Source organism: Doryrhamphus excisus, chromosome 22 (genome assembly GCF_030265055.1).
Source record: "Doryrhamphus excisus isolate RoL2022-K1 chromosome 22, RoL_Dexc_1.0, whole genome shotgun sequence".
NCBI lineage: Eukaryota > Metazoa > Chordata > Actinopteri > Syngnathiformes > Syngnathidae > Doryrhamphus > Doryrhamphus excisus.
In genome coordinates this window covers 13,001,353-13,026,553 of record NC_080487.1, presented here as the reverse complement: position 1 = coordinate 13,026,553, position 25,201 = coordinate 13,001,353, and the positions used below count along the sequence as shown (strand labels likewise).

General features: G+C 36.9%; 1 protein-coding gene across 6 annotated transcripts in view; it reads left to right on the top strand.

The window, feature by feature from the left end:
* LOC131109867 (calcium-activated potassium channel subunit alpha-1a-like) overlaps window positions 1–25,201 on the top strand; it is a 66,809-nt gene that overhangs the window by 6,087 nt on the left and 35,521 nt on the right. For 5 of the 6 annotated variants that reach the window (XM_058062308.1, XM_058062310.1, XM_058062309.1 and 2 more), the window contains exons 2-6: window positions 5,229–5,375; window positions 15,915–15,976; window positions 18,515–18,608; window positions 19,298–19,409; window positions 24,176–24,251. In XM_058062308.1, coding sequence (XP_057918291.1) covers window positions 5,229–5,375; window positions 15,915–15,976; window positions 18,515–18,608; window positions 19,298–19,409; window positions 24,176–24,251 — 491 coding nt within the window. The other variant, XM_058062312.1, reaches the window with a different exon arrangement.

Here is a 25,201-nt window from a genome sequence, read left to right as displayed (position 1 = left end):
TTTTTCATAAACAATTTACACAAATATCTAAGCTAAATATGAGCGCAAAGTTTTATTAAAATGTAAACAATGATATCGTCGTTCTGTACACTGCAATCGGGTTAGCGGCGTTAGCGCTTCCATCTCACGTTCCCCATGACGACAGACGTGGTTGATGCGGTCTTTGAAAACCTTTATACTGTCTTTTTCACAATTCACTCCCACTATGCAGCCTCTCAAATCCATATTTTCGCTAGGATATCTGATGCTAACAGCTGCGGGGGATGTCGTAACTAGCTTGCACTGGGGCGCCGCCATCTTGAAACACACTTTTATATATCGCCTAGCTTTATGTGATAGTTTAGCATTTTTTCACACATTATATCATTTTTTTCCGTCACTAAATGAAAACTATCAAAATGGCCGCCGTATCCAAGACCTTTGGTGTAAACGTTTGGACACCCTTATGATAAAGTGTAGCCTGATGAATATTGATTAGTATGAATGTATGACAATAGCCAGAAATGCCACTGACTCATAAATACCCCCCCCCACCCCCCCCTCCCCAAGCTTCCTGCCTCTGACCTTTCAGATCAAATCATTGCCCGAGGAGAGTAATTGGACATTGTGAAGCTCTCTTGTTTGACCTCTACCCCCCCCCCCCCCCCCCACCCCGCCATTAAAAAGCATCGTCTTCAGCGTCCATATTTGACCAATTAGGACCACAGCTCTCCACGACTCATCCATTCCGAGCAGGAAGTGGCCATTACGTACATCGCCAAGGTAGTTTGGGTTGGTCGTGTAAACATCGCTCGGTACATGTCATGTGACATCAGTCAGCTGACATTAAGGCCCCCCCCCCCCCCCCCTCCTGATTTGCTCTCGCTAGCCGTTGGCATGTCAAGCTACGCACGGAGATGCGAGGTTCATCTTTGTTATTCTGATTACGTAGAAACGACGTGAGCCGTCACGAGCGGCGAGTTACGGAGAAGAAAAAGTCAAGTCAAAAAGTCGATGTTGATGACTTGTGTGTCTAATTATTATTAGATATTTATTATGTTATCTTTCTTGCCATATTTCAATAATTATAATATCAACTACTTTACCTGTAAACTTTGAAAATGTGAAGTACCAATCCTTAATATTTACATACATAAATCTAAATGATTTATGTATGTTTTATAGAAAGTAGATCATATTGACTTGTAACTTGAACGCTGAAAAATATATTATAAAATATAAATAATTTATTATTTATATTATTATTTATATTATTATTTATTGTATTATTATATTATTGTTATTTAATAATTAAATAATATTTATTAATTACGACTATTTAATTATTATTTATAATATTTATTTATATTATTAATTCATTATAATTTATTTTAACATATAAAATGTGACATACCAATCCTTAATATTTACATACATAAATCTAAATGATTTATGTATGTTTTATAGAAAGTAGATAATATTGACTTGTAACTTGAACGCTGAAAAATATATTATAAAATATAAAATAATCTAAATGATTTATTATTATTTATATTTATATTAATTATTTATTGTATTATATTATTATTATTATTTAATAATTAATAATGAAATATTTATTAATTATGAATATTTAATTATTATGTATAATTTATTTATATTATTAATTCATTTTAATAATTTATTTTAACATATAAAAATGTGAAGTACAAATCCTTAATATTTACATACATAAATCTAAATGATTTATGTATGTTTTATAGAAAGTAGATCATATTGACTTGTAACTTGAACGCTGACAAATATATTATAAAATATAAAATAATATAAATAATTTATTATTATTTATATTTATATTATATATATATATATATTATATATATTATATTTATATTATTTATAATATTATTATTTATTGTATATTTATTGTGTATTAATAATTAAATAATATTTCTTAATTATTAATATTTAATTATTATTAATAATATTTATTTATATTATTAATTTATTATAATAATTTATTATATTTTAACATTACTTTTAACAAAAGTACAATAAAAGTATCAACAAATACATGAAAATCTATTGAAATCTACAAATACAATTTCTACTACACTCTGCACTTGACTAAAGGACTCAGTCCGTTCATGCCGTTGTTCTACGGAACAACGAATGTCGGACTTGCGTCCAAATATTTTTGGATCAAAATGCAACACCGTGTCCGTTCTTTTGTGCTCCTGTACGGAATTAGCACGGATGTCCCGATATCAGGCTTTACCGTGTCGCAAGCACTGTGACGAGGCGCTGCGGGAATCGAACACCGCGGTCGTCTGGCCTCTACTTAATGCCTCCTTGCCTAATTGAATTTCAGAGTGCAGCCATCAATTTGCCGCTAAAAGTGGAGGTGATTAATGGGGGGGGGGCATGACATCATTTGCAGGTTTTCAGGCTGTGAATAACTCATAGTAATTATTCATTCATTCATTTTCAGCCAATCACAGGGCACATATAGACAAACAACCATTCACACTCACATTCATACCGATGGACAATTTGGATTTGATTTTTTTGTGGGTCAGAATAAATCGGTGTATGGTATCCAACTCCAAATCAATCCCCGTCTTTGACGGCACATTTAGTCGGAAGCGGCTTGTGTCCATCTTTGTGAGACCTAGCAACAGTAACTAAGGTAACTGTGCTCCAGCATCACAGCATTGTCTCCTTACTCCATCATTATGACCTCCAGGAATGGAACTGGAGACGTACGTTTGGTCAGCGCATTGACGCGACACACGTAGCATATTGGCGAAACTTTTTAACTCGAGCATAAATTGCTATATATATATATATATATATATATGATATAACTGAAATGGCAGATCCAAACAACTTATTTAATTTTAGTATTTTTCTTCACATGTACAGTACATATATGGCAGGGGTGGGCAAACTTTTTGACTCATGGGCCGCATTGAGTTAACAAAATTGTGCGGGGGGCCAGAACATATATTTAACACACATGATTTTACGCTTATAATTTTAATAATTTTAATGATTTTAATGATTTTTATATTTTTTAAATATTTCTAAATAATTTTTAATATTTTTTTTAATAATTTCTAATAATTTTTAAATAATTTTTAATACTTTTTAATAATTTTTAATAATTTTTAGTAGTTTTTTAATATTTTTTTATAATTTTACGCCTTGAATTATTTGTCTAATTTTAATTGTCATACTATCAGCTATATGTTCTTGTTTCCTTTTTTTCAGGAGCACTTTAAACATCAGACCACATCAAACTACGATTTATTATTATTTTTTTTTACTGAATAAGACATCCGACTTGAAAGTCATGTTGCCAGCTGGTATGTTAAAAGTTGAAATACTTAAAAGCAACTGGCGGGCCGGATTCAAACGTTTGGTGGGCCGCATGTGGCCCCCGGGCCGTAGTTTGCCCACCCCTGATATATGGCATCGAACCACAACTGTCCATTCATGTTGTGGTGCTAAAAACAAAACATAAAACGCACAAAGATTTATGGCCTGGTGGAGACACGTGTTGCATTGCATGGTGGGGGTGGGGGGGGGGTGGGGGTGTAGTGGGGGTCTGCAGACTTTGAAGGCAGATCCTTTGACCTTGCGGGGGGCACACAATAGTACATGTGTCGTTCTACGATCACTGTATGTGGACTACAAGGCGATTCCGACTTTGTGTCATGGACTATTTTTTGGGGGGGGGTAGGGGGTGGATGGCGTGATGTGCGACACCATCATACTACAGTCGATGTCTGTCATGTTGGCCTGAACCTTGTGTTTGCTTAACCGCTAGTCTCTTTGCGCTCTCTGTTTACAGTACTACTATTACTACTGTGCATGTATACATACGTGTACTGTAACCATATACATTGCATATATGCACATGCTCACACCAGAGGCTCTTCGTGTACTACACACACTACATTCCGCTCATTGTATGCCAAATAAAAAAAAGACATATATACCGAAATGAAATAATATTCCATGTGGGCCTGTACTTATGTATTCATTGGAAATTGCAAGATATCATGACTCAATATAACTTAACATAATCTTAGAAAGAACACTAAATTCATCACACAGCAACTTAACACTCAAAAGGTATTCCTAATTAATATACAAACATATAAATCAGTTAAAAATGAGGAAAAAAACATTTGAAATTTTCCCATAATGCATTTTGTCTGAGCAACCCATTGCAGTGCATGATGGGAAAACTTTCAAATGTTTTTTTTTTATTTTAAAATCGGTATTGTTTTTGCAGATTAATTGGTGCAGATTTGTTGTTTTTGTAAAATAAGTATGTTTTGTTGAAAATATATATTTTTTTGCTGATTTTTTGTTGTTGAGATTTTGGAAAGATAAGTCATTTTCCATTTTTCATAATAAAAGGCATGTTTGCTAAATATCTTTACATCATATGTCATATTTGAAATTTTTTGTAATGAATCTATCATATGTAATTTTTGCTGATTTCTAAAAGTTGTTTCCCCCCCGTTTTTAGTCAAAGTAATCTCTGCTCAATTTTGTTGTTGCTGTGATAAACAAGTAAAGTAATGAAAGTAATATTGTAATAATAATAAAAAGCTGATGTTCTATTATTAGTCAAAATATTGCAATATAAGTGATATTTAGTATTCTGGTCACTAGGTGGCAGTAACGCCATGCATGAAGTCAGCCATAACATGTCCGACATGATAGATTGGGGGGGGGGTTATCCTCCTATTTCTTGTGGAAGTGGTAAGTCTTTGGCTTACTTGCTCGCTCGGGTCCCTGCAGCAGTAAGAGGTGTAAACAATGAATAATAGGAGAGTAAAGTCGACTATAGGGGTGTTATTTCATGTCTGCGGGGCTTTAATAATTGAAAAAGATCTATTTAGTAAGTCATAAACAGGTTTTCTATGCTCCTACGATTAAAATATTCCATTTATTAATATTGAATACTGTCAGGTGTGGAACCAATTGACGAGGGATGACTGTATAAGTTGTTTTTAGTCATTTAATATTTTTTTAATTTAATATTATTTTTCGCATTTATCAGTAATTCAGTATTTTAGTGTATTTTGTATGATGGGTCAGTATTTTATTTTTTTATTATTTTTTTATTTTAACAATTGCCTTCATTCTACTGTGTTTGTGTGTTAATAATATTTTTATTATTTTTCAACTCGATCTATGTGTTGACGTTGCGTCGTTTCGTGTCCTTTCAGGATGTCCACCGGGTCGTCACGGGCGACGGCGTCCTCAAGCGGACGGACAAGAACGAGGGGGCGGCGAGCGAGGTGGGCTGGATGACATCGGTGAAGGACTGGGCGGGGGTCATGATCTCGGCGCAGACGCTGACGGGGCGCGTCCTGGTGAGTTTGAGTGCGGCTTGTTGTGTAAAAGCCTATCGAGGTGGCTTATCTCCACACACAAAGACCACGGCTTTAAAGAGTGTATTAAGGTCACACACACACGAGCATCCCATCCCGTGTTCGGGGGCGGTTGCCGTGGCGACACACGTCGCATGCCTTCACTAGCATAGCATCCTGAGAAGCTAACGGGGCTACGTTGTGTCCTGATATCAAAGGATTGTCGGTTCGAGTCCCTGAAGGACTTCCTAAACGAATGTCACAGTGCTAATCACCTCATGAAACATTAACTACTGTAGTCGCGCTCATCTGTTACCACGGCAACGGCAGCTTAGCTAAATGTAGCAGATGTGTGTTTGCAGCCTTTTCCATGTTAACGCCGATTAGCGACCACATTATAACGTTTCAGCGGCTAGGCTAGGCTAGCCACGTTCACATGCACTGACGCTCATGTTTACGTTAGCATTAGCACACAAAAGTTATATCCTTAAATTTAGGTCAACTTAGTCTCATCTAGTTCATTATAGCTTAGTTAGTTATCACAAGGTTGAAATAATTGTTCTAATAATAATAATTGTTTTACATTCCGGGAGCTAGCATAGACAAGCTAATAGCACGGCAATTTTTCCCACCCTCCCTTTGTCAAGTATGTTAGTTAGTTTGTCTGTTAGAAGTTGTCATACATGGAAAATTGTTCACCAAAAAGCTTTCCGCAAAAAAAAAAAAAAATAGCCGGCATAGCCCAGCCGAGCTAGCACAGCCAATTTTGCATCTAAAACTGGGACTCCGTGATCCAACTTAATCGGATATTATTTACCCTAAGTGGATTTTTTTTTTTTTTTATTAACAATTTATTCTCGAGAAAGGTTTATAAATTCAATGGGTAGCATAGGCAAGTTTCTAGCTAAGCCGTTGTCTGCACTCTTTATTGCAGTACAGTATAATAATTTTGTAATTAACCACTTTTCGAAAATATCTCGATAAAAACGTGTTTACTAAAGACTTTGGGTGAAAGGTGGAATAGCTTTTTAAAGCTAACATCGCCAGCCAATGTTTACAAGGCCAGTTTCCTAGCTAAAAATGGAGACCTTGATACGGTATGTCAACTTAAATACTACCCTATACACTGCAATAAATACTTTGTTTACGTTTCAAGTGCTAACATAGCCAAGCTAGAAAAGGAACTCTTGCTAAAGCGTAGGTTAAGGTTTAAATTGAACTTTTCAAATCAATTTTACATTTCTATACGCCTTACAGGCAGTCAACTTTTTATTTGCGGAAGGTCGGCTCTTTAAATAAAAACGTGTTGACATTGAACGCATCAACAGGATGCTATGTTTGCAACGATACATCCACGCCAGATTGTCGTTGCTGAGGGATGCCATCTGTCCTTTCATGCGTTATTGTTTTCATTTCATCCCTTAACACGGTTAGCCTTCATTTTTAATAACTGATGTTATTTCCAGCTCATAACTGTTGAAAAATGTAGCTAATTATGTCTTCGGCACATTTAACGCAAAACTACATAATAATAATAAAACATTATTGGACTTTGTAAAAATTTCACTGACGACCTAGCTAGCTAGTAAACATTATTAAATAGGTCCAACGTCAACTTTATGCTACCGCGATGAAATTATGTAGCATTATGTAGCATGCTGATTATAGCTTTTTTTGAAATAGCTCACTAAAATATTCTGTAGCTACCATTTCTTTGTTCTGCGTTAGCTAGCATAGCCAAGCCAGCTAACGAGACACAGAATGAGTCATTAATATATATATTTTATCAATTTAATATCGTATTATTTCTTATTAAACATTAGCTAGCATAGCCAAGCCAGCTAACGAGACACAGAATGAGTCATTAATATATATATTTTATCAATTTAATATCGTATTATTTCTTATTAAACATTAGCTGGCATAGCCAAGCCAGCTAATGAGGCACAGAATGAGCCATTAGTATATATTTTCTTCAATTTAATATCGCATTATTTCTTATTAAACATTAGCTAGCATAGCCAAGCAAGCTAACAAGGCACAGAATGAGTCATTAGTATATATTTTCTTCAATTTAATATCGTATTATTTCTTATTAAACATTAGCTGGCATAGAATCAGTCATTAGTATATATTTTCTTCAATTTAATATCGTATTATACTTATTAAACATTAGCTAGCATAGCCAAGCCAGCAATGAGTCATTAATATATATTTTCGTCAATTTAATATCTTATTATTTGTTATTAAACAACACCATTAATACGGTAAATGACACATTTGGATCAATCGAGTATTTTGTGTCGATGCCGACTTCTCTTACTCGTGATTGGCAGCTGTCAAACAAAAAGAGCTAATGTCGCACTCGTGTCACGTTACCAGACAGGGGTGGGGTGTCAAAGTGTGGAGGAAGTCCGATCAGGTGACGGGTGATCAGGATGACGCGGGGAGTCACTGTGGCCGGGTTTTTTTAGCAGTGTTGATTTTACATTTGGGGCAGGTGCCGGAGTGCCCCATGACATCCAGGAGATGTCCCTGTGATGAGAAATAGATTGAGTTTGATTTTTCATACATATTAGTGATTCGTAAAGTGGATAAAAGGGAAAAAAAAATAAAAATAAAATGGAAATGACGTCTGACAAAGCTAACAAGTCGGAGATTAGGAAGTCTGGACTTCCGTACTGAGACTGCTGGTCTCGGATAAGTTGGAAAAAAAGCATGGACGTCACATAGCCGAGGACACATTTACCGCATACCGCTTTTTTATTTATTTATTTTTTAACACTGACATTCCTGCTGTCTGTTTGGGAATAAAATTCCATCTTGCCATCTGTGGTCCCACCCGAGGGACGCACCAAAGGGGGGGTCCACGTCTCTGTCGTAAAATAGCGGTAATATTCGACTTCGCCTCGGAGTCTGATGCTCTATTTCGGGGGCGGCAGCAGCTGCTAGAAACTTCCAGAAGGAGACAATGTCCCAGTACTGTAATATATAATTACTGTAATATATAATTACTGTAATATATAATATATAATACTGTATGTACACATAATAAATGATACAAATATAAAACTTCACCCCTATGTTATATCAAATATTTTCAACTGGATCCACACATTTTATTATTGAGTTAGATTACATTTTATAAATTAAAATAAATAATAATATATTTATATAATAATAATAATAATATAATAATAATAATAATAATAACAGAATAATAACAGAATATAATAATAATAATGAAATAATAATAACAGAATATAATAATAAAATAATAATAATAATAATAATAATAATAATAAATGAAATAATAAGATAATATATACATAATATTTGTATAAAATATGAAAATATAAACATATACAATAAAAATAAAGCTAAGGAAAATTATTATTGGATCAATTCCATATTTATTATATTATTTATATTATTCATGTTATGTTAAATATAGATCCATTTATTTTTGTTATCCAGTCTAAAAATATATTTAATAGTAATTTAGTTCAGTAATTGTATAGAAATCTGACTTTATTTATTTTTGTATATTTTTTGAAGGGATGATAAAGTGCCAATTAATTAAAGGAAAAATAAATTAACATTTTCAACCACATTCACACATTTTAGTATACAGTATTTGTATTATTATTATTATGTTATATTCAATATATTTATTTAGTGTAGTTGTATTATTAGTCTTATATACGGTATTTAATAACTATTTTATCTAAATGAGTTCTGTCTTTGACTACCTGAACTATACTATATCTGTACTCATTTATATATTCATATATTCTCTGAAATAATAAAGCACGAAATAAATAAAAATCAAACATTAAACGGACTGAAAGAGGACAGGTAAGAGTTAAATGTATTTTCTGTGTCAGTATGACGCCACTGCCACTGAATGCAGCACAATAAAACCTGGTTTAATGCCGGTGTCAAGCTAAGTAAGTGGATGTGCTGATATTGTGAGGAGATGCAAGTGGGGGGGGGACGCACATTTATTTGTGTCACATCCTCCTCCTCCTCCTCCTCCTCCATGGTGTAAGCTCTTTAGGACTCACTGTACGAGTGTTTGGTCTGCTTCCCGGATGGCTTAAATCACAGCGACACAGACACGGCACCGTTATTCCCATCATAGTCCAAAACAACAAAACCTTGCAAAGTGTGGATAAAAGTGATGCACAATTTCCCTGCAATGAAGACCTTATTTAAAGTAGTAGTGGTACGTGTATTGGTGGTAGTAGTAGTAGTAGTAGTGGTGAGTACGTAAAGTATGTGGGCTACACACACACATATACATGATCAGGTTACACACGGCGACTAGTTGGAGTGTTGTCTATACAACATGACACTCAAAGTGTGTAAGTCTCCATTATTGATGTATTCTTCGCTTATAGATGACCACCCCCACTTTGCAATAACGCTACCCTACTGGGGGCTAACCATGTATTTTAACTTTTAGTTACTTTAGTCACATGTGAAAATGTTATATTAAAACTTATATTAAAGTTTGACTCAATTGATGTTATATAAAAATATCTATTCACGCAAATTATTCAGTTTGATACTGTTTGTAATGGTAATGGTTTAATTTCATTTGAACATGCATCAGATTGCAATTGAATGCATCCCATAATAAGTTCCCGGTTCCACATGTCCAAAAGGAGTAGGAAGAAGCAAAGCTTTTTAAATCTGGTACTTTTACAATCGGTAACTGTTACATTTGTTCACTTCCTGCTTTCCATAATACGTGTTTTTAGTAATGAATAATAATAAAAAAATAAAATAATAAACATAAATAATAAAAAACAATAAAATAATAAATAAATAAATAATAAAAAATAATAAAATAATAAATAAAAAAATAATAAATAAAATAATAAACATTAATAATAAATAATAATAAAATAAAAAATAAAAAAATAAAAAAAATAATAAAAATAATAAAAATAATAAATAAAAAAAATAATAAAATAAAATAATAAAATAATAAAGACTGCTTCAAGACTCTGTGGTTTCAGACTCGGAATCGGACATTATTTCCCTGATCCCTCGGATATATACGTATATTTATTCTCATGACGTTTGTATCAGATCTATATTTATGCCGTGGTACAGAGTGAGACCTCTTCACTCCATACCGCACAGAACCAGCAAGGTGTACGTCATGACATCACCTTGCTATTGGTTGAATGGCGTCGACCATTCACACTCGCTTTAATACCTCCAAAAATTTTGTCAAAAAAATGATTATCATGACTACTAACAATTGGTTACTGTAAAAAAAATAATAATAATAAAAGTAGTGCTCTAAATTGTTTTTTTCTTATCTTCACTCTTGGACTTTCCCTTTGAAAGGCTGAATCGTGTGTGTTTGTGTGTGTGATGTTCACTGAGCGTCACAAATGAGAGCACCGTACGGGTGTGCTGATGCGATGCTTGCAGAGTGAATCAGGAAGTGCCACAGCCTGCAGGTGACCCCCCACAATCCGTCCCCCCCTCCCAACCCAACTCCTCTCCTCCCTGGAGTCGACTGCAGCCTATTGATGTCAACAACTAACATTTTCCACTGCGGTGCTCATGGGAGGGAAGAGAACACTCCCATTAGGTACACATGCAGCGTATGAGAACATCTAATACAGTAGTATACTAGTATACTAGTACAAGTATACTAGTATCATAAATAAAAAAATATTCTATTTAGTTGGAAAGTATTGTCCACTCGGTTAACCATCCCCTTTTGTGCTTTGTTGATGTCACAGCTCCATACAAATAATGACCCCCCCCCCACACCCCCACATAGGAGCACTGGTGTTGACACCTTCCAGACGGCCCCCATCGATGGTTTCTCATCTGTGCCTTCATCACTATGACATGTTTGATGCCGTGTGAAAACGTGTAACTTACATTTACTGTACTGCATTATTATGTTTTTTTCCACTTTTTTGACCTATAAATGTATTTAGAATGTTGTATTATCGTATTAAACGATGCCTAAGTTTCAGATAATAAGGTTCGTGCATTTGAAAAGAAAATTCTGAAAGAAATTTGGGATGGCTCAAAACGCTCGGTTTCAGAGGGTGTGGCATAACTTTTCTTTTGTGATGTCACAGAGGAGTGGGATTCCTTATGGGCGTGGCTATGCTCCGCTTTGCTTTATGAAACAAGCTCGTTACAACAAGACGTTATTTCACGGTAGTTGGTGATTCGCGGCGAGAGAAGAATATTTTAAGAATAATTTAATTTTAAATATTTATGAAATATCCGCCAAATTGTCGCTGAAACCAGACGCAGTGCGCTCTTGTCGGTTAATATCGGACACGCCGTGCGTCCACCTCCCACAGTGCTCACTGTCTGGAACAATGTTAATGTTTGCCTCCACGGCGCCACTGCTGCCTGTAACAAAGTGTGTCCGACAATGAGTGCTCGTCCTCAGTCAGGCAAGGTCTGAGGGAGCGCCTACTCTTTGAGTTCATACGCGATAAATCACGGGTCTCCAGCTAAGAGCTCATGAACTTCTAGTCGCTCCTAAACACTCAATTCCTATACTCTTATATCAACTCCACAAAATTAGAAAGTGTTCTTTGCTGTAGTCAGGAAGTACTTTGGGAGTGTGACCAATCACAGTGTAGCAAATCCATCTTGAATAGGTGCAGATTCTGGAAAATCTAGAAATTTTTTTTTTTCAAATTATTGAAAAACAAGTTATTGTGTGTAGCTGCTCTACAGGACTCCACAACTCAATACAAAGGGAATATAAAGAGATGTAGCTCGGAAAACTCCTTAATCTGGATTATTCCCTAATTGCTGAGCATGACGACATACAGTAGACGGTTAAGAGCTTTGTCGGATCACATGGTCACGTGGCGGTGATGTCAGCAACCGGGAAGCATTTTTCACCGATGTTCTTTTTCACGATGTTTGTCATGGAAGATGGGGGGGGGGGGGGGGGCTAAAGTCGTTTTTATGTGATCTCGACTTCCACGTAGCATGCTTTAATGTATAGCATTTCACGTCTAGATGCTTTACGAGGTGCAGCAGGTCAGGGAAACGATTCAATCCTATAAAACCTTAAAGTTAAAGATAGATAAGCCGGATCAGTAAACAGTAGAATCCAATCGCTGTGCCTAAGTGGACAAGCCGCGGTGATTTTTGGAGGTTGTTGGTTTTAACAATGTTTGTCAAGGCCTTGATTTTATTGACCTTGGCTTGCCTGTAGCATATTTCAATATGATATTTCATGTCCTGGAGAATAACTAAAGCTTTCCAATCGCAGAGGGTCAGGGTCGCGTGTAGAGTGCTTTAACGTTACATTTAATTGACAGTTGAAGGTTGCATGTAGCTTCATGAAATAGCTAAGAGAATAATTAGCTTTGTCCCAGAGAATCTTATTTTTTGTGAAGTTGCAACAGGTTAGCTTCGAATATAGCATTTCCTGGCGCAACAGGTCATCAAACCCTACAAAGCTACAAAGATGACGTGTCCAATCACAGCGCATCATTGACCAAGCCGTGTGTGTGTGTGTGTGTGTGTTTTTTGGAGGTTGCTAGCATATAAGACAATGAGGCAAACAGCAGGCTGTTGGCAGCGGCATCACCATGGCAACCGTCTCCCTCCATCTAACTTCTAAACGGACGGGCGTTCGTGTTTGTGCTGATGCTGCACAGGGTGAATCAAGGACGAGTGCTTGAGGGATTTTTGACACTGTATTAGCATTAGCTTTATTAATGCTAATATATTGTATTAATGCCACCTGTATGGCTCGTTGACATAATATACAGGGAGTACTCTGGCTATTGTTAGGGAGTATTTAGGAGTACTTAGGAGTATTTAGTGGGCCTGAAAGGGCAGTTGGTGTATGTGTGGACATCCTTCTTGGGTTTCTCTTTCAGTGACGCAATTTCTTAGATAGATAGATAAGCCAACACACACCTGTGCATCCATACATTCATCCATACAGTATATGTAACAGCCGAGATGCGTTCAGGGACACTCAAACAATAAGAGGATATTATTGTCATCACTCGCTTTATAAGTCTTAAACCCACGCATGCACGGGGAGAACATGCAAACTCCACACTGAGGTGGCTGAGGGTGGAATCGAACTCGGGTCTCCTAGCTGTGTGGCCTGCGCGCTAACCACTCGCACAACCACAAATAAACATATAATTCTGTTTTTATCTTTTTTTTCAATAAAATACAGTAAATGTTGATCATATTACACACACCTGTGCATCCATACATTCATCCATACAGTATATGTAACAGCCGAGATGCGTTCAGGGACACTCAAACAATACGAGGATATAAGTACTCGCTTTATAAGTCTTAAACCCACGCATGCACGGGGAGAACATGCAAACTCCACACTGAGGTGGCTGAGAGTGGAATCGAACTCGGGTCTCCTAGCTGTGTGGCCTGCGCGCTAACCACTCGCACAACCACAAATAAACATATAATTCTGTTTTTATCTTTTTTTCAAATAAAATACAGTAAATGTTGATCATATTACACACACCTGTGCATCCATACATTCATCCATACAGTATATGTAACACCCGTGATGCGTTCAGGGACACTCAAACAATACGAGGATATAAGTACTCGCTTTATAAGTCTTAAACCCACGCATGCACGGGGAGAACATGCAAACTCCAAACTGAGGTGGCTGAGAGTGGAATCGAACTCGGGTCTCCGAGCTGTGTGGCCTGCGCGCTAACCACTCGCACAACCACAAATAAACATATAATTCTGTTTTTATCTTTTTTTTTCAATAAAATACAGTAAATTTGGTCATATTACACACAGAGTTGCAAATGGTTGCAAATTAATCATGATTAATTAATTTGTAAACTGTGATTAATTTGCCACTTTAGTGTTTAGAACAAAAAATGGCAAATATAGAATAGACAAATAGATTTTCATGAAACATTCATAAAATTTTTGTTTAAAAAAAAAAAATCAATAGTGGTTAGCATGTAGGCTACACAGCGAGTAGACCCGGGTTCGATTCCACGCTCTGCCATCTCAATGTGTGGAGTTTGCATGTTTTCTACGGGTACTCCGGTTTCCTCCCACATTCCAAAAACATGCTAGCTTAATTGGCCACGGCCCGGTACCGGTCCCCGGCCCGGCGGTTGGGGACCCCTGCTTTAGACTTTAACAGTTTATAGAACACTGGAGAGTTCGCCCCCTTGTGGGAGCGAGTAGAATAGAGTAGCCTCATAAACACAGTCTAGGTTCTGTCCCTTAGTAGACCACTTCTATCATGCTGGTTCTAGTTCCCCCATTGGTCCGCTAGCTAGGAGGCTAGAAGGTTATTTTTCCAAAAGAGGAAGGTTTATAAAAAATGCATGGTCAGCGTGTTGCTGCCTCACAATAAGAAATAGCACATCATGGAAATGAGCTCATTCATTATGGATGGATGCTCATTTGTGTCATTTAGGAATGGAGGAACGCCAGGTCGGCTCATAGATAAGCACCCCCCCCCTCCCCCCCACCGCCACCTCCACGGTCCTCATGTGTCCGATGGTGTGTTCAAAGCCAGTTCACTTTGACTGTACTGCTTTTTTGGGAACAATGGCTATATACTAATTATTTTTTTCTGTGTCGTTTGTGTTGAAAGATGAAGTCTCTGTCGTGTACTTGTGTATTTATATACACTATCACACACAGGAAGTGATGTCAACTAACCTTTACGACACACTAAATAATTAGTAGCAACATGGCCGCCTCAAAACAACTCTCTAATGACCTGAAAGCAAAGATTGTTCGACATCATGGTCGAGGGGAAGGATACAAGCTGCAGTAAACCTCGGATATATCGGAAATTCGGACAGATAAAAAAAAACGATTTTTCTGTAATGCATTTCCAATAAAAATTCATTGCATATATCGGATTTTTTTTATAACGTATTTCGCCTATTTCGGACAAAATCTCCAGTCCCGTTCCAATGCATTTCCATTAAATTTCCCTGGCATATATCGGATGGCCGCATCGTGGCGCTCCGATTCGCCGAATCGTGACAGGCCGCTATACGACGTCATTTGCAGCGTTTGCAGCGTTGCCTGCGCGTCCAGGTACATTGGAAACATAGTCAAGGAAGTGCCTTTTTATAACGCATAAAATCCGATTTACGCATATACCGGATATAAATCCGATATATGCGTAAAACGGACATTTTCCGGTATACGCATATAACGGATTTCGCTTATATCGGACAAAACCAGTGGGAACAATTGAATCCGATATATCCGAGGTTTACTGTATACACAATCACACACAGGAAGTGATGTCAACTGACCTTTTTACGACACACAAAATAATTAGTAGCAACACGACAGCCTCAAAACAACTCTCCAATGACCTGAAAGCAAACATTGTTCGACATCATGGTCGAGGGGAAGCATACAAGCCAGCTCAGAGATTTCTGCTGTTAGGTTCCATACTATATACGTAGTACATACTGTACGTGTATATTATATATGTCTAAGTACTGCCAAAATAAATAAGCTAAAAAGTATCTTGTCTTCCAGGTGGTGCTGGTGTTTGCGCTCAGCATCGGAGCTCTTGTCATCTACTTCATTGACTCCTCCGAGTGAGTATTACTGCTTTTAAATATCACGTGATGCTACCTCATGAATGGAGATGATGGTTTGAAGTTCTATAAGCGTGATCTTCTTGATCTTGTGAAAATGGAACTCGGAAAGAAGTACGGAAAGTTCCTGTTCTCCGCAAAACAATGGCTGATTGGACGAAAGGAAGTTCGGTTAATGTTAGTAATGACGGATCGGGAAGTGTGCTTAGGAAGAACAGACTCAGAACTTTAAGTTTGTGTGTTGGCCTTCACTCGGTAGACGGTGTAAAGGTGCTGAGGTCCATCTTGTGTGGCCTCCTGCTCCCCCCATCATCTTTCCAGCTTTTATCTCTCTGCTCTTATTGAGGACAGACGGCCGCTAACTCAAAGTCATTTTTCACACCGTCTCCTCCGGTCATGTCCAATCGTATCTGGACGTTGGCTTGCGTGTTCAGCGGAGGACATCCAGGCCCTTCCTGTAATTAGGCCTGTAGGCCTGCCAGATGATGGACGTGCCGGCCTGGCTGGAAGACACCCAGCAGACCCACTTAGACGCAAACAGAAGCTAACCTACAGATTCAACGTCTATCCTAGACGTAACAAACGGCCATATTGTAGTAACAAAGGCGCCTTTATATACTTCATTTAAAAATAATAATTAAAAAAATCAGCTACTCTTTCTCTTTAATCTGTGAGGCGTTTATTTACCTGAATTTAGTGTGGAATCGGAATTGGTGCGTGTCGTCTATATAAACGGAGGCCATGATTTGAGGACTGCTAGCCAAGCTAGTATTAAGAGGAAATAAAAATAATAATAAAAATATAAGTGCATTAAAGGGGAACTGCACTTTTTTTGGAATTTTTTACCATCATTCATATGCTTTTCTAGCATGAAAAAACAAGTTAATATGAGCTAGCTAGCAATGGACGTCATGGAAAATACTTATTTTGATGCTAAAGCCCTTACAGAAATTTGTTTACATAACTGACTTGTATATTAACCATTATTATTAATATTGTAGCAGCTAACATAAAAAAACAATTTTTATCAGGCGGACTAGCAAGACGCGTCGCTAACCGCTAATCTCAGTGTGGATACCGAGCTTTCCATTTCACTAAGTGCATTAAAGGGGAACTGCACTTTTTAAAAAAAATTTGCCCATCATTCATATGCTTTTCTAGCGCGGGAAAACAAGTTAATATGAGCTAGCTAGCAACAGACGTCATGGGAAATTCTTGTTTTAATGCTAAATCCCTCACAAAAATCCGCCAACAGTGTTCCGTTTACTTAACTGACTTGTATATTAACCATTGTTATTATTGTTGTAGCAGCTAACATGAAAAACTGGGCTTTTAACTTTTATCTGGGCGACTAACAAGACGCGTCGCTAACCGCTAATCTCAGTGTGGATACCTAGCTCTCCATTTCACTACAAAGACTCAACAAAATTCTGGTTTGCTGTGAGCATTTTTTTTTTTTACCCGAGGACCGGAGCACACATCGTGTGCTGGAAGACACAGCCATCCCAACGAGCCATGATTTGAGGACCTACGCTAGTATTAAGAATAAAATGTTTGTTCATAGACTGAAAATATAAGTGCATTAAAGGGGAACTGCAATTATTTTTTTTAATTTTGCCCATCATTCATATGCTTTTCTAGCGCGAGAAAACAAGTTAATATGAGCTAGCTAGCAACGGATGTCATGGGAAATACTTATTTTAATGCTAAATCCCTCACAAAAATCCGCCAACAGTGTTCAGTTTACATAACTGACTTTATATTAACCATTATTATTATTATTATTATTATTGTAGCAGCTAACATTATTGTAGCAGCTAACATGAAAAACAATTATTATCTGGCAGACTAACAAGACATGTCGCTAACCGCTAATCTCAGCGTCATTCACAGACGGAAGAGTGGATAACTAGCTCTCCATTTCAATACAAAGACTAGGTGTATCGCAATGACTGCATTGTTAGCTAGCTCATATTAACTCGCGCTATAATGCACAGAAAATGGAACTAAATATGTGTTGATATTTCACATAAGGATTGTGAATGAGGGGCAGTTCCCCTTTAAGAGCTTGATTGACAAATGTTGTGTAAGATCATGAATTGTTCCAAGTGCCTGGTTAATTATTTGTCTTTATTCATTTGGATTCTATGTGCCAGATACAAGCTTTTTAACGAGGGTGAGACTTCCCTATGTATTCTTCCGGCTGCTTGACGTCCTCCCAAGGCCCTTTTTGCATGTGTTTTTTTTTTTTTTTTTTTCATTTAACCCTTAAAACTACTGCTTCAAGCTGTCTTAATACCACATTATTCACAATACTGCAGTTTTTTAAGGGTTAATCAAGGAAATGCACTTGAATAAGTAATAGCATTGAGTAATGCTTGTGTGACTGCATGATGCACATTAATATAGACATTATGACACATATATTATACCTTTTTTTTTTTCTTTTTACAAGGCTTTTCAGGAGAATCGCACCATTTTATCACACAATTATCGTTCAGACATTTTTTTTTTTGTGTGTGTTTGTGTGTCTAACAGTCCCATCGAGTCCTGCCAGAACTTCTACAAGGACATCACGCTGCAGATCGACATGGCCTTCAACGTCTTCTTCCTTTTGTACTTTGGCCTCAGAGTGAGTAGATGAGCGCTATGCTAAAGCTGGAGTAAACATGCAGTACTTCCTGGCGCTGCTCGAATAAAATATATCAATGGTTGTTCAATGGTTTTTGGGGTTTTTGGTCAGGATTTGTGAGAATATTTGGTGTCTAAAGTTTAATTTTTAGAATTATTTCTTATGTATAAGAATTAATTTTAATTTTTTTTCAGTTTTTTGAATTAATTAAACGTTTATTTAATAGTTTATTTAAAAATTAGAATTTTTTAAATGTTAATTTGAATACAAAAAATACATTAGACATTAATGTAAAATTTAAATTTTAAAACATTTTTTATGTTAGATATATTTTTATATAATGTATTCCTATGAAACTTGTTATAAAATATTTAATTGTGCTAAATATATTATTACCTTTATTTAATATTTATTTAAATACATAAATATAAACTAGTTTAAAATGTAAAGAAAATATACTAAATACAAATAAAAACAAATTAAATTTGTTATAATATTTAAAAATTTATAATACATAAAAAAATGAAAGGGATATAATATTTAAATAATATTTATGAAGAAAATATTCCTCAATACTACCCATGTACCCCCCAGGCCCCCCAGTCAACACCTCAGTATAACATTATAGCTGTGTGATTCATGCTATTTATGACGTATTGTGTAAATATATATTATTTCTTCTTCTGCAGTTTATCGCCGCCAATGACAAGCTGTGGTTCTGGCTGGAGGTCAACTCGGTGGTGGACTTCTTCACGGTTCCTCCGGTCTTTGTGTCCGTCTACCTGAACAGGAGCTGGCTAGGTAACTAGGCTGAAACTTTAAAAACGTCCCTTTTTGTCTGCTGTGGAGCCACCTGGTGGTGGTACCACGTCACTGCTGCTTCCATGTGGTCTGTGCTTTCTTCATATTCTGAGAGTTATAATTGCTTGACTTTTGTTGTGTCAATTGGTATGGCCGAGGTGAGACCATTCCTCACATAGGGGTGGTAAAAAGTTGATATCTGAATTGTCCAGATGGTCAGAGGGGTGGCCGGAAGGTGACAGGGGGTGGCCACCTCGTCGCTCTGTTAGTGGGGGTGTCGTTCACACGTCCTTCACCTCTACGGATTACAACTAGCAGTGAAATCTCCCCTTGATTGAAAAAGTAATAGGATTGAGGAAATTAAGGATTATGGGCGATCACTTTAGTCTGTGATATGTTTTGTTTTTTTTTTAATATTTCTTTGGCTGGCTGGTGAGAAATACACACACACACACACATACACACACACACACACACACACACACACACACACACACACACACAGAGTTTGATAGAAATGTTGCATAACGTGTGGTTGAATGATGTGTGTGAAAACAAGTGTAATTCGCCATAGCTGCAGGCGCCCTCCAGTGGACATTATGGGCATTACTTATATTATAAAATTTTAAAATATAGTTAAAATATAATATTGTAAATTTATATTATTGTAAATAAAATAATATTTAACGTAAATTTAGGAGCATAATTTTTAATATGTATTAATTTTATACTTGCATATGTAGTAATAATAATTCCAAAATAAGTAATTTTACTCATTGATACTCTTTAAAGTTGCTCAAATTGATTGAAATGAGTGACATGTTGTTGGTTATTGATTTGTATTAATGTGAGCTCATTAATAGACAATCTTTGATGCATAACATTACCATTACATATGTTAGAAAAACAAATTCCAACCATCCATGTATCATTCATAAGCGGATATACTAAATCAGATATGTTTGTGATGTGAGGCCGCACAGTGGACGAGTGGTTATTATGTTGATTCAGGTTTGAATCTCTGCTTGGGCATCTCTGTATGGAGTTTGCATGTTCTCCCTGTATGAATGTGAGTGTGAATGGTTGTTTGTCTACATATATGTGCCCTGTGATTGACTGGTGACCAGTCCAGGGTGTACCCCGCCTCTCGCCTCTCTCGTATACCGTATTTCCGACAAAATTCTGTCATTATTTTTTTAGGATTAATTCATAAAATATGCCATGTTGTTCCATGACGTGATGTAGTGGAATCAAACATTTTTTTTTTTACGAAGCTTATAGGACATGTGTTGTGTTTTATGGTGTCAGGCTCCCAGGGATAATATGGAGGTCAGGTTGTGGCCAGACTTGCTTCCTAGTCTCTTTATTTCTGTAGCTGAATGGTAAAGAAGCTTACGCCGTAATATCCTGATGGGAAAAAGGGTTTGCTCTAAGCTGGACATCACGTCGCCTGATAGCTAGCGGGTTAGCGCGAAGCTCGGAAAGACAAACGGCGACATTGTCTGCGACAGAAGGGTTGTCGTGATTTTGGCAGCCATGATTCCCACGAAGATGCTAGTGTACCAGGGGCCCGACGGCGACATCAAGACGGTCTCTTACACCAGGCGGCGGAAAAAATCAACGGGTGAACTTTTCCAGAAAGGATACAGAGTCAGGAACAGCCATGACAAAGAGGAGCGGGAGAGCACTTCCTGCCTCCATGTCGTCTCCTACTGGGGTAAGACCTTCTGGAGGGGTTCAGGTTTTGTTGGTCAACGGGAGGCTTTGTTAAGTTGACATAAGCTTCAATGAAAGATGATATTTTTTTAGTTGTACTTTATATTTTTTTACCTTTTATAACCTTATTTGGTGATTTAACTTCACTTAATTGAACCATTTTAGACGGAGAAATCTTATTGAAGGCAAACAGTCAATCTCATTGACACTAAGTACATACTGTATGTAGCAGGAAATACAATAAAACTAAAGTTATCAAAAGCTAAACACTAAACAAAGGTAATATATACGCAATTTGAATAAAAGCATGTATGTAAGGTAAGAGGGGGGCCTGGTTGCGAAGCTTTTCGGGGGGAGTAAGAGGATTTTGAATTTGATACGGTAAGGGTTAGGGGGCCAGTGGAGGTTCTGAAGGACAGGGGTGATGTGGTCTCTTGTACAGGTGCAGCTGCAGGGAAAGAGAGGGGGGGGGGCTAAGGAGGGCGATGTTCTTGCAGGGCTCGACAATAACGATGTACCGATGGCCCGGGGCAAGTTAAAACAAAATTGGGGCAAGTAAATCCAATCATTAATATTCCCGTCGGGCATGCTAAAGTGCACTTTAGCATGCCGTACTGCCAAGAGTTTTTTTTTAAGCGGTTCTTGTTGGGTGTTGGTAAAACACGGATTGCGTAATTCCGGTGGTAATTTGCAAACCAATCGTTGCAAATCTTGAAATGGACCAATCAGAATCGTTTATTTAGACCGCGGTTCGTTATCCACAATCCGTGTTTTACCCACACCCGTTCTTGTTCGCGATCAACCAATCAGCGATCGTTTTACTAGGAAGACATCTATCATGGCGTCCCTGCCAACATGGTCTAATTCAGGGGTGCTCACACTTTTTCAGCATGCGAGCTACTTTTAAAATGACCGAGTCAAAATGATCTACCCACTACAAAAATGCAAAACATCTATTTATTTTCAAATGTATTGAGGATTATTTGTACGTACAATGTATGTTGATGTACCTTACATAACCAAATGAGCCAATATTGCAAAACACACATAATTAACTATTAACATTTTTTGTAATTACCTGAGTTTACTTTGATGACTTGCACTGAATTGAACCAGCCAGGGATGCATAGTCCGGACAGTAGCTGCTGATAGCCAGCCTCAAGCACACTTCCAAATGTTTATCAGTCATGGATAATATCCGTATCATAATATCCGTATAATATTCCATATCCGTATGGAAGTGATATGTTTTTTGCCTTTTTACTTGGTCCAGCTCCTTCACTCATTTTAGTGACCATAAACTTTAGCGAGGGCTTAAAATCTCGCAATTCGCCGACTAGCTTAGCACTTTGCATCGTTGTTTACGCATGAGCGGTGACCTAAAGGTCAAAATTCAGTTGTCATCTGATTGGTTGTCCTGTATGTCAATCAAGTAACGAGGATGGATGATAGGCTGACATCGTAAGTTCTGCTGCACTTAGAGACGTTGTTTGATTTGATTGGTCGCCCGAACGGCAACATTCTGTTGTCATCTGAATGGCTGCCCTGTATGTCAATCAAGTGACGGCATTGATGCTGGGATGATATTTTTTTAATGTCACGCCGCGATCGACCAGCGATCGACCAGTACCACCTCCGCGATCGACCGGTAGCTCGCGATCGACTTAATGAGCACCCGTGGTCTAATTCTTCAACAACTTCTGAAGGAAAACACCAAAAAGTGATGAACCAGTGCCTCCTAAACAAGTATTTTATTAGCGGTTAGCAAATCAAATGATGGCAAAGGTGAGTGAATCACATTACTGTGACAATTTGAAGTGGTCACAATGAAACACCACCCATTAGATCCAATACCAAGTGCTGATTTTGCACAAGCTACAAAACCTAGCGCTTCCATTTCTCGGTGTATTTTTCTCACCTTTGCTTCACAAATTATTGTTTGACCATTGAGCATTTTTTTCTGGATTAAAAACACTTTACTAGTACACAAATGTGTCAAATGTTTCATTGTGGTGCACAACTTCTAAATATCACTGCTTACTACGACTACCATGTGTAAGGTAGCATGGCTTGCCATGTTAACATACATCTCCACAAATGTTCAGACATTCCTCCAAATACAATATATCAGTACTATTATCTGATGAATTATCAGCATATATTGATATATGATATCATTATGGCAGTCTTTTCATTTTACATGGGGCAAGTTGGGGCAAGTAGTTCTCACCTTAAGGATTCCCCATGGGCAAGTCATTTTTGTTTTTAACGTAGAGCCCTGTCTTGAGGTTTTTTGTGACGAGAGAAGGTGAAGACTCCTCGGTTTCATGATGAGAGAGTTCAAGAAAATGAGTTTTCATCCAGAAGCTAATACCGGGAAAGCAATCTGAGAGGTAGAATCGGTCTGAGGGTTGATGAATTTGGTGGATATGCAAAGTTGAAGGTCAACAGTAGAGACCGAGACCATGGTAATGGATAATCTGACCAAGAGGGAGAAGGTAGAGGACAAAGAGGAGAGGACCAAGCATTGAACCTTGAGGGATGCCTTGGGAGAGAAGGGAAGTTATTGAAGTTACTACTGGCTTTGTTTTCCTCAAATCAATCACCATGTCTTTGGTTTTGTTTACATTTAACCGGAGAACGAGTCGTGAAGGAGTGCTTCTGAAGACTGAAGCTAACGCTAACGCTAGTTTGATTTTTAAAACCATGACTTCCACATGAACTTGATGTTTTGGGGTATTTGTAGTCCAATTATGTTATGTGTAGTCTTATTAAGTTGATGTTGAGTATGCTCGGACTGATTTTTGCATCGAGATCTGACGTCACGACTGCTGATTGTCGTTTTTGACGTGACACCGTCCAACCCGGTTCTTCTGCAATCGTCTCCTTCATCGCGTTGTTGTTGTTCAAAAAGTGTATAATAGAGAATATTTTGGACATGAATCCCTTAAAGCTGCTAAAGATGGATGATGGCATGAATCATTTGCTGCAAATGTTCCATTCTTAATCATCTCATCATTTCTTTATGGTCTTTTTTTTTTGCTCCACAGGCTTGAGATTTTTAAGGGCCTTAAGGTTGATACAGTTCTCAGAAATTTTACAGTTTTTGAATATACTCAAGACAAGGTAAGTTGCGTTATTATTACTCTATTTTTATTTCTTTGTATTTCTTCTAATGTATAAATGTTTCAAGGTGAATGACAGACAATACAAGCTTCATATATCTTTATATTATAGCTTCATCGTAAGCTTTTTGCACAGATGTCATGTCAGGAGCTTTAAGAGAGCACACAATGCGTTAGAGTAATCCTCATCTGGAAGAAGGAAGCATCAAATCTGATCATAAAGGTCGTTTAGCGCAGACTATAATAGATTATTGTTTATTTTGTCTGCTAAAAATATATATATTAAAAACACTTGAGTCATAGTTATGTCAAGAAATTATTGTTCTTAAAGGGGACCACTTATGCTTTTTCCACTTTTTAATGTTATTTTCCTAAGAGTTTTTTTCTAACACTGGCTCCCTGTGACATCACAGAGAGCCGGCTTTCCTTATATGGACATGCGCTATAGGCCAGATATGCTCTGTTTTGGTCGTTAGCTATGGCTATATGTCAACAGGATTTCACACGGGACTGTTTTTGTGAACATGAACGTGAAATATAAATAAAATATGCAATTATACATAACATTTTGCCAATAAATTAATTTTAAATAAAACATATAAATAATGAAATTGTAAATAAATTATGAATATATTATATATATATATATATGTTTGTAATTTTTTTATTTTAATAACTATCATTTATTTTATTACACAACAATATGATTTTAAATAGTTAATTGTGTTATTTAACAACAACAGTAATAGTAATAATATTAATATTAAAAATACATATTTAATTATTAATAATTTATACATTAAATGATAATTGTGTAGTGTGTTTCATTATAATGGTTCTCAATTATTTTGTCATGCCCCCCCCATTGAAATACTAATTAGAAGCTTATAATATATATTCATGTAGTCAATCACATTGACACTAAGTACATACTGTATGTAGCAGGAAATG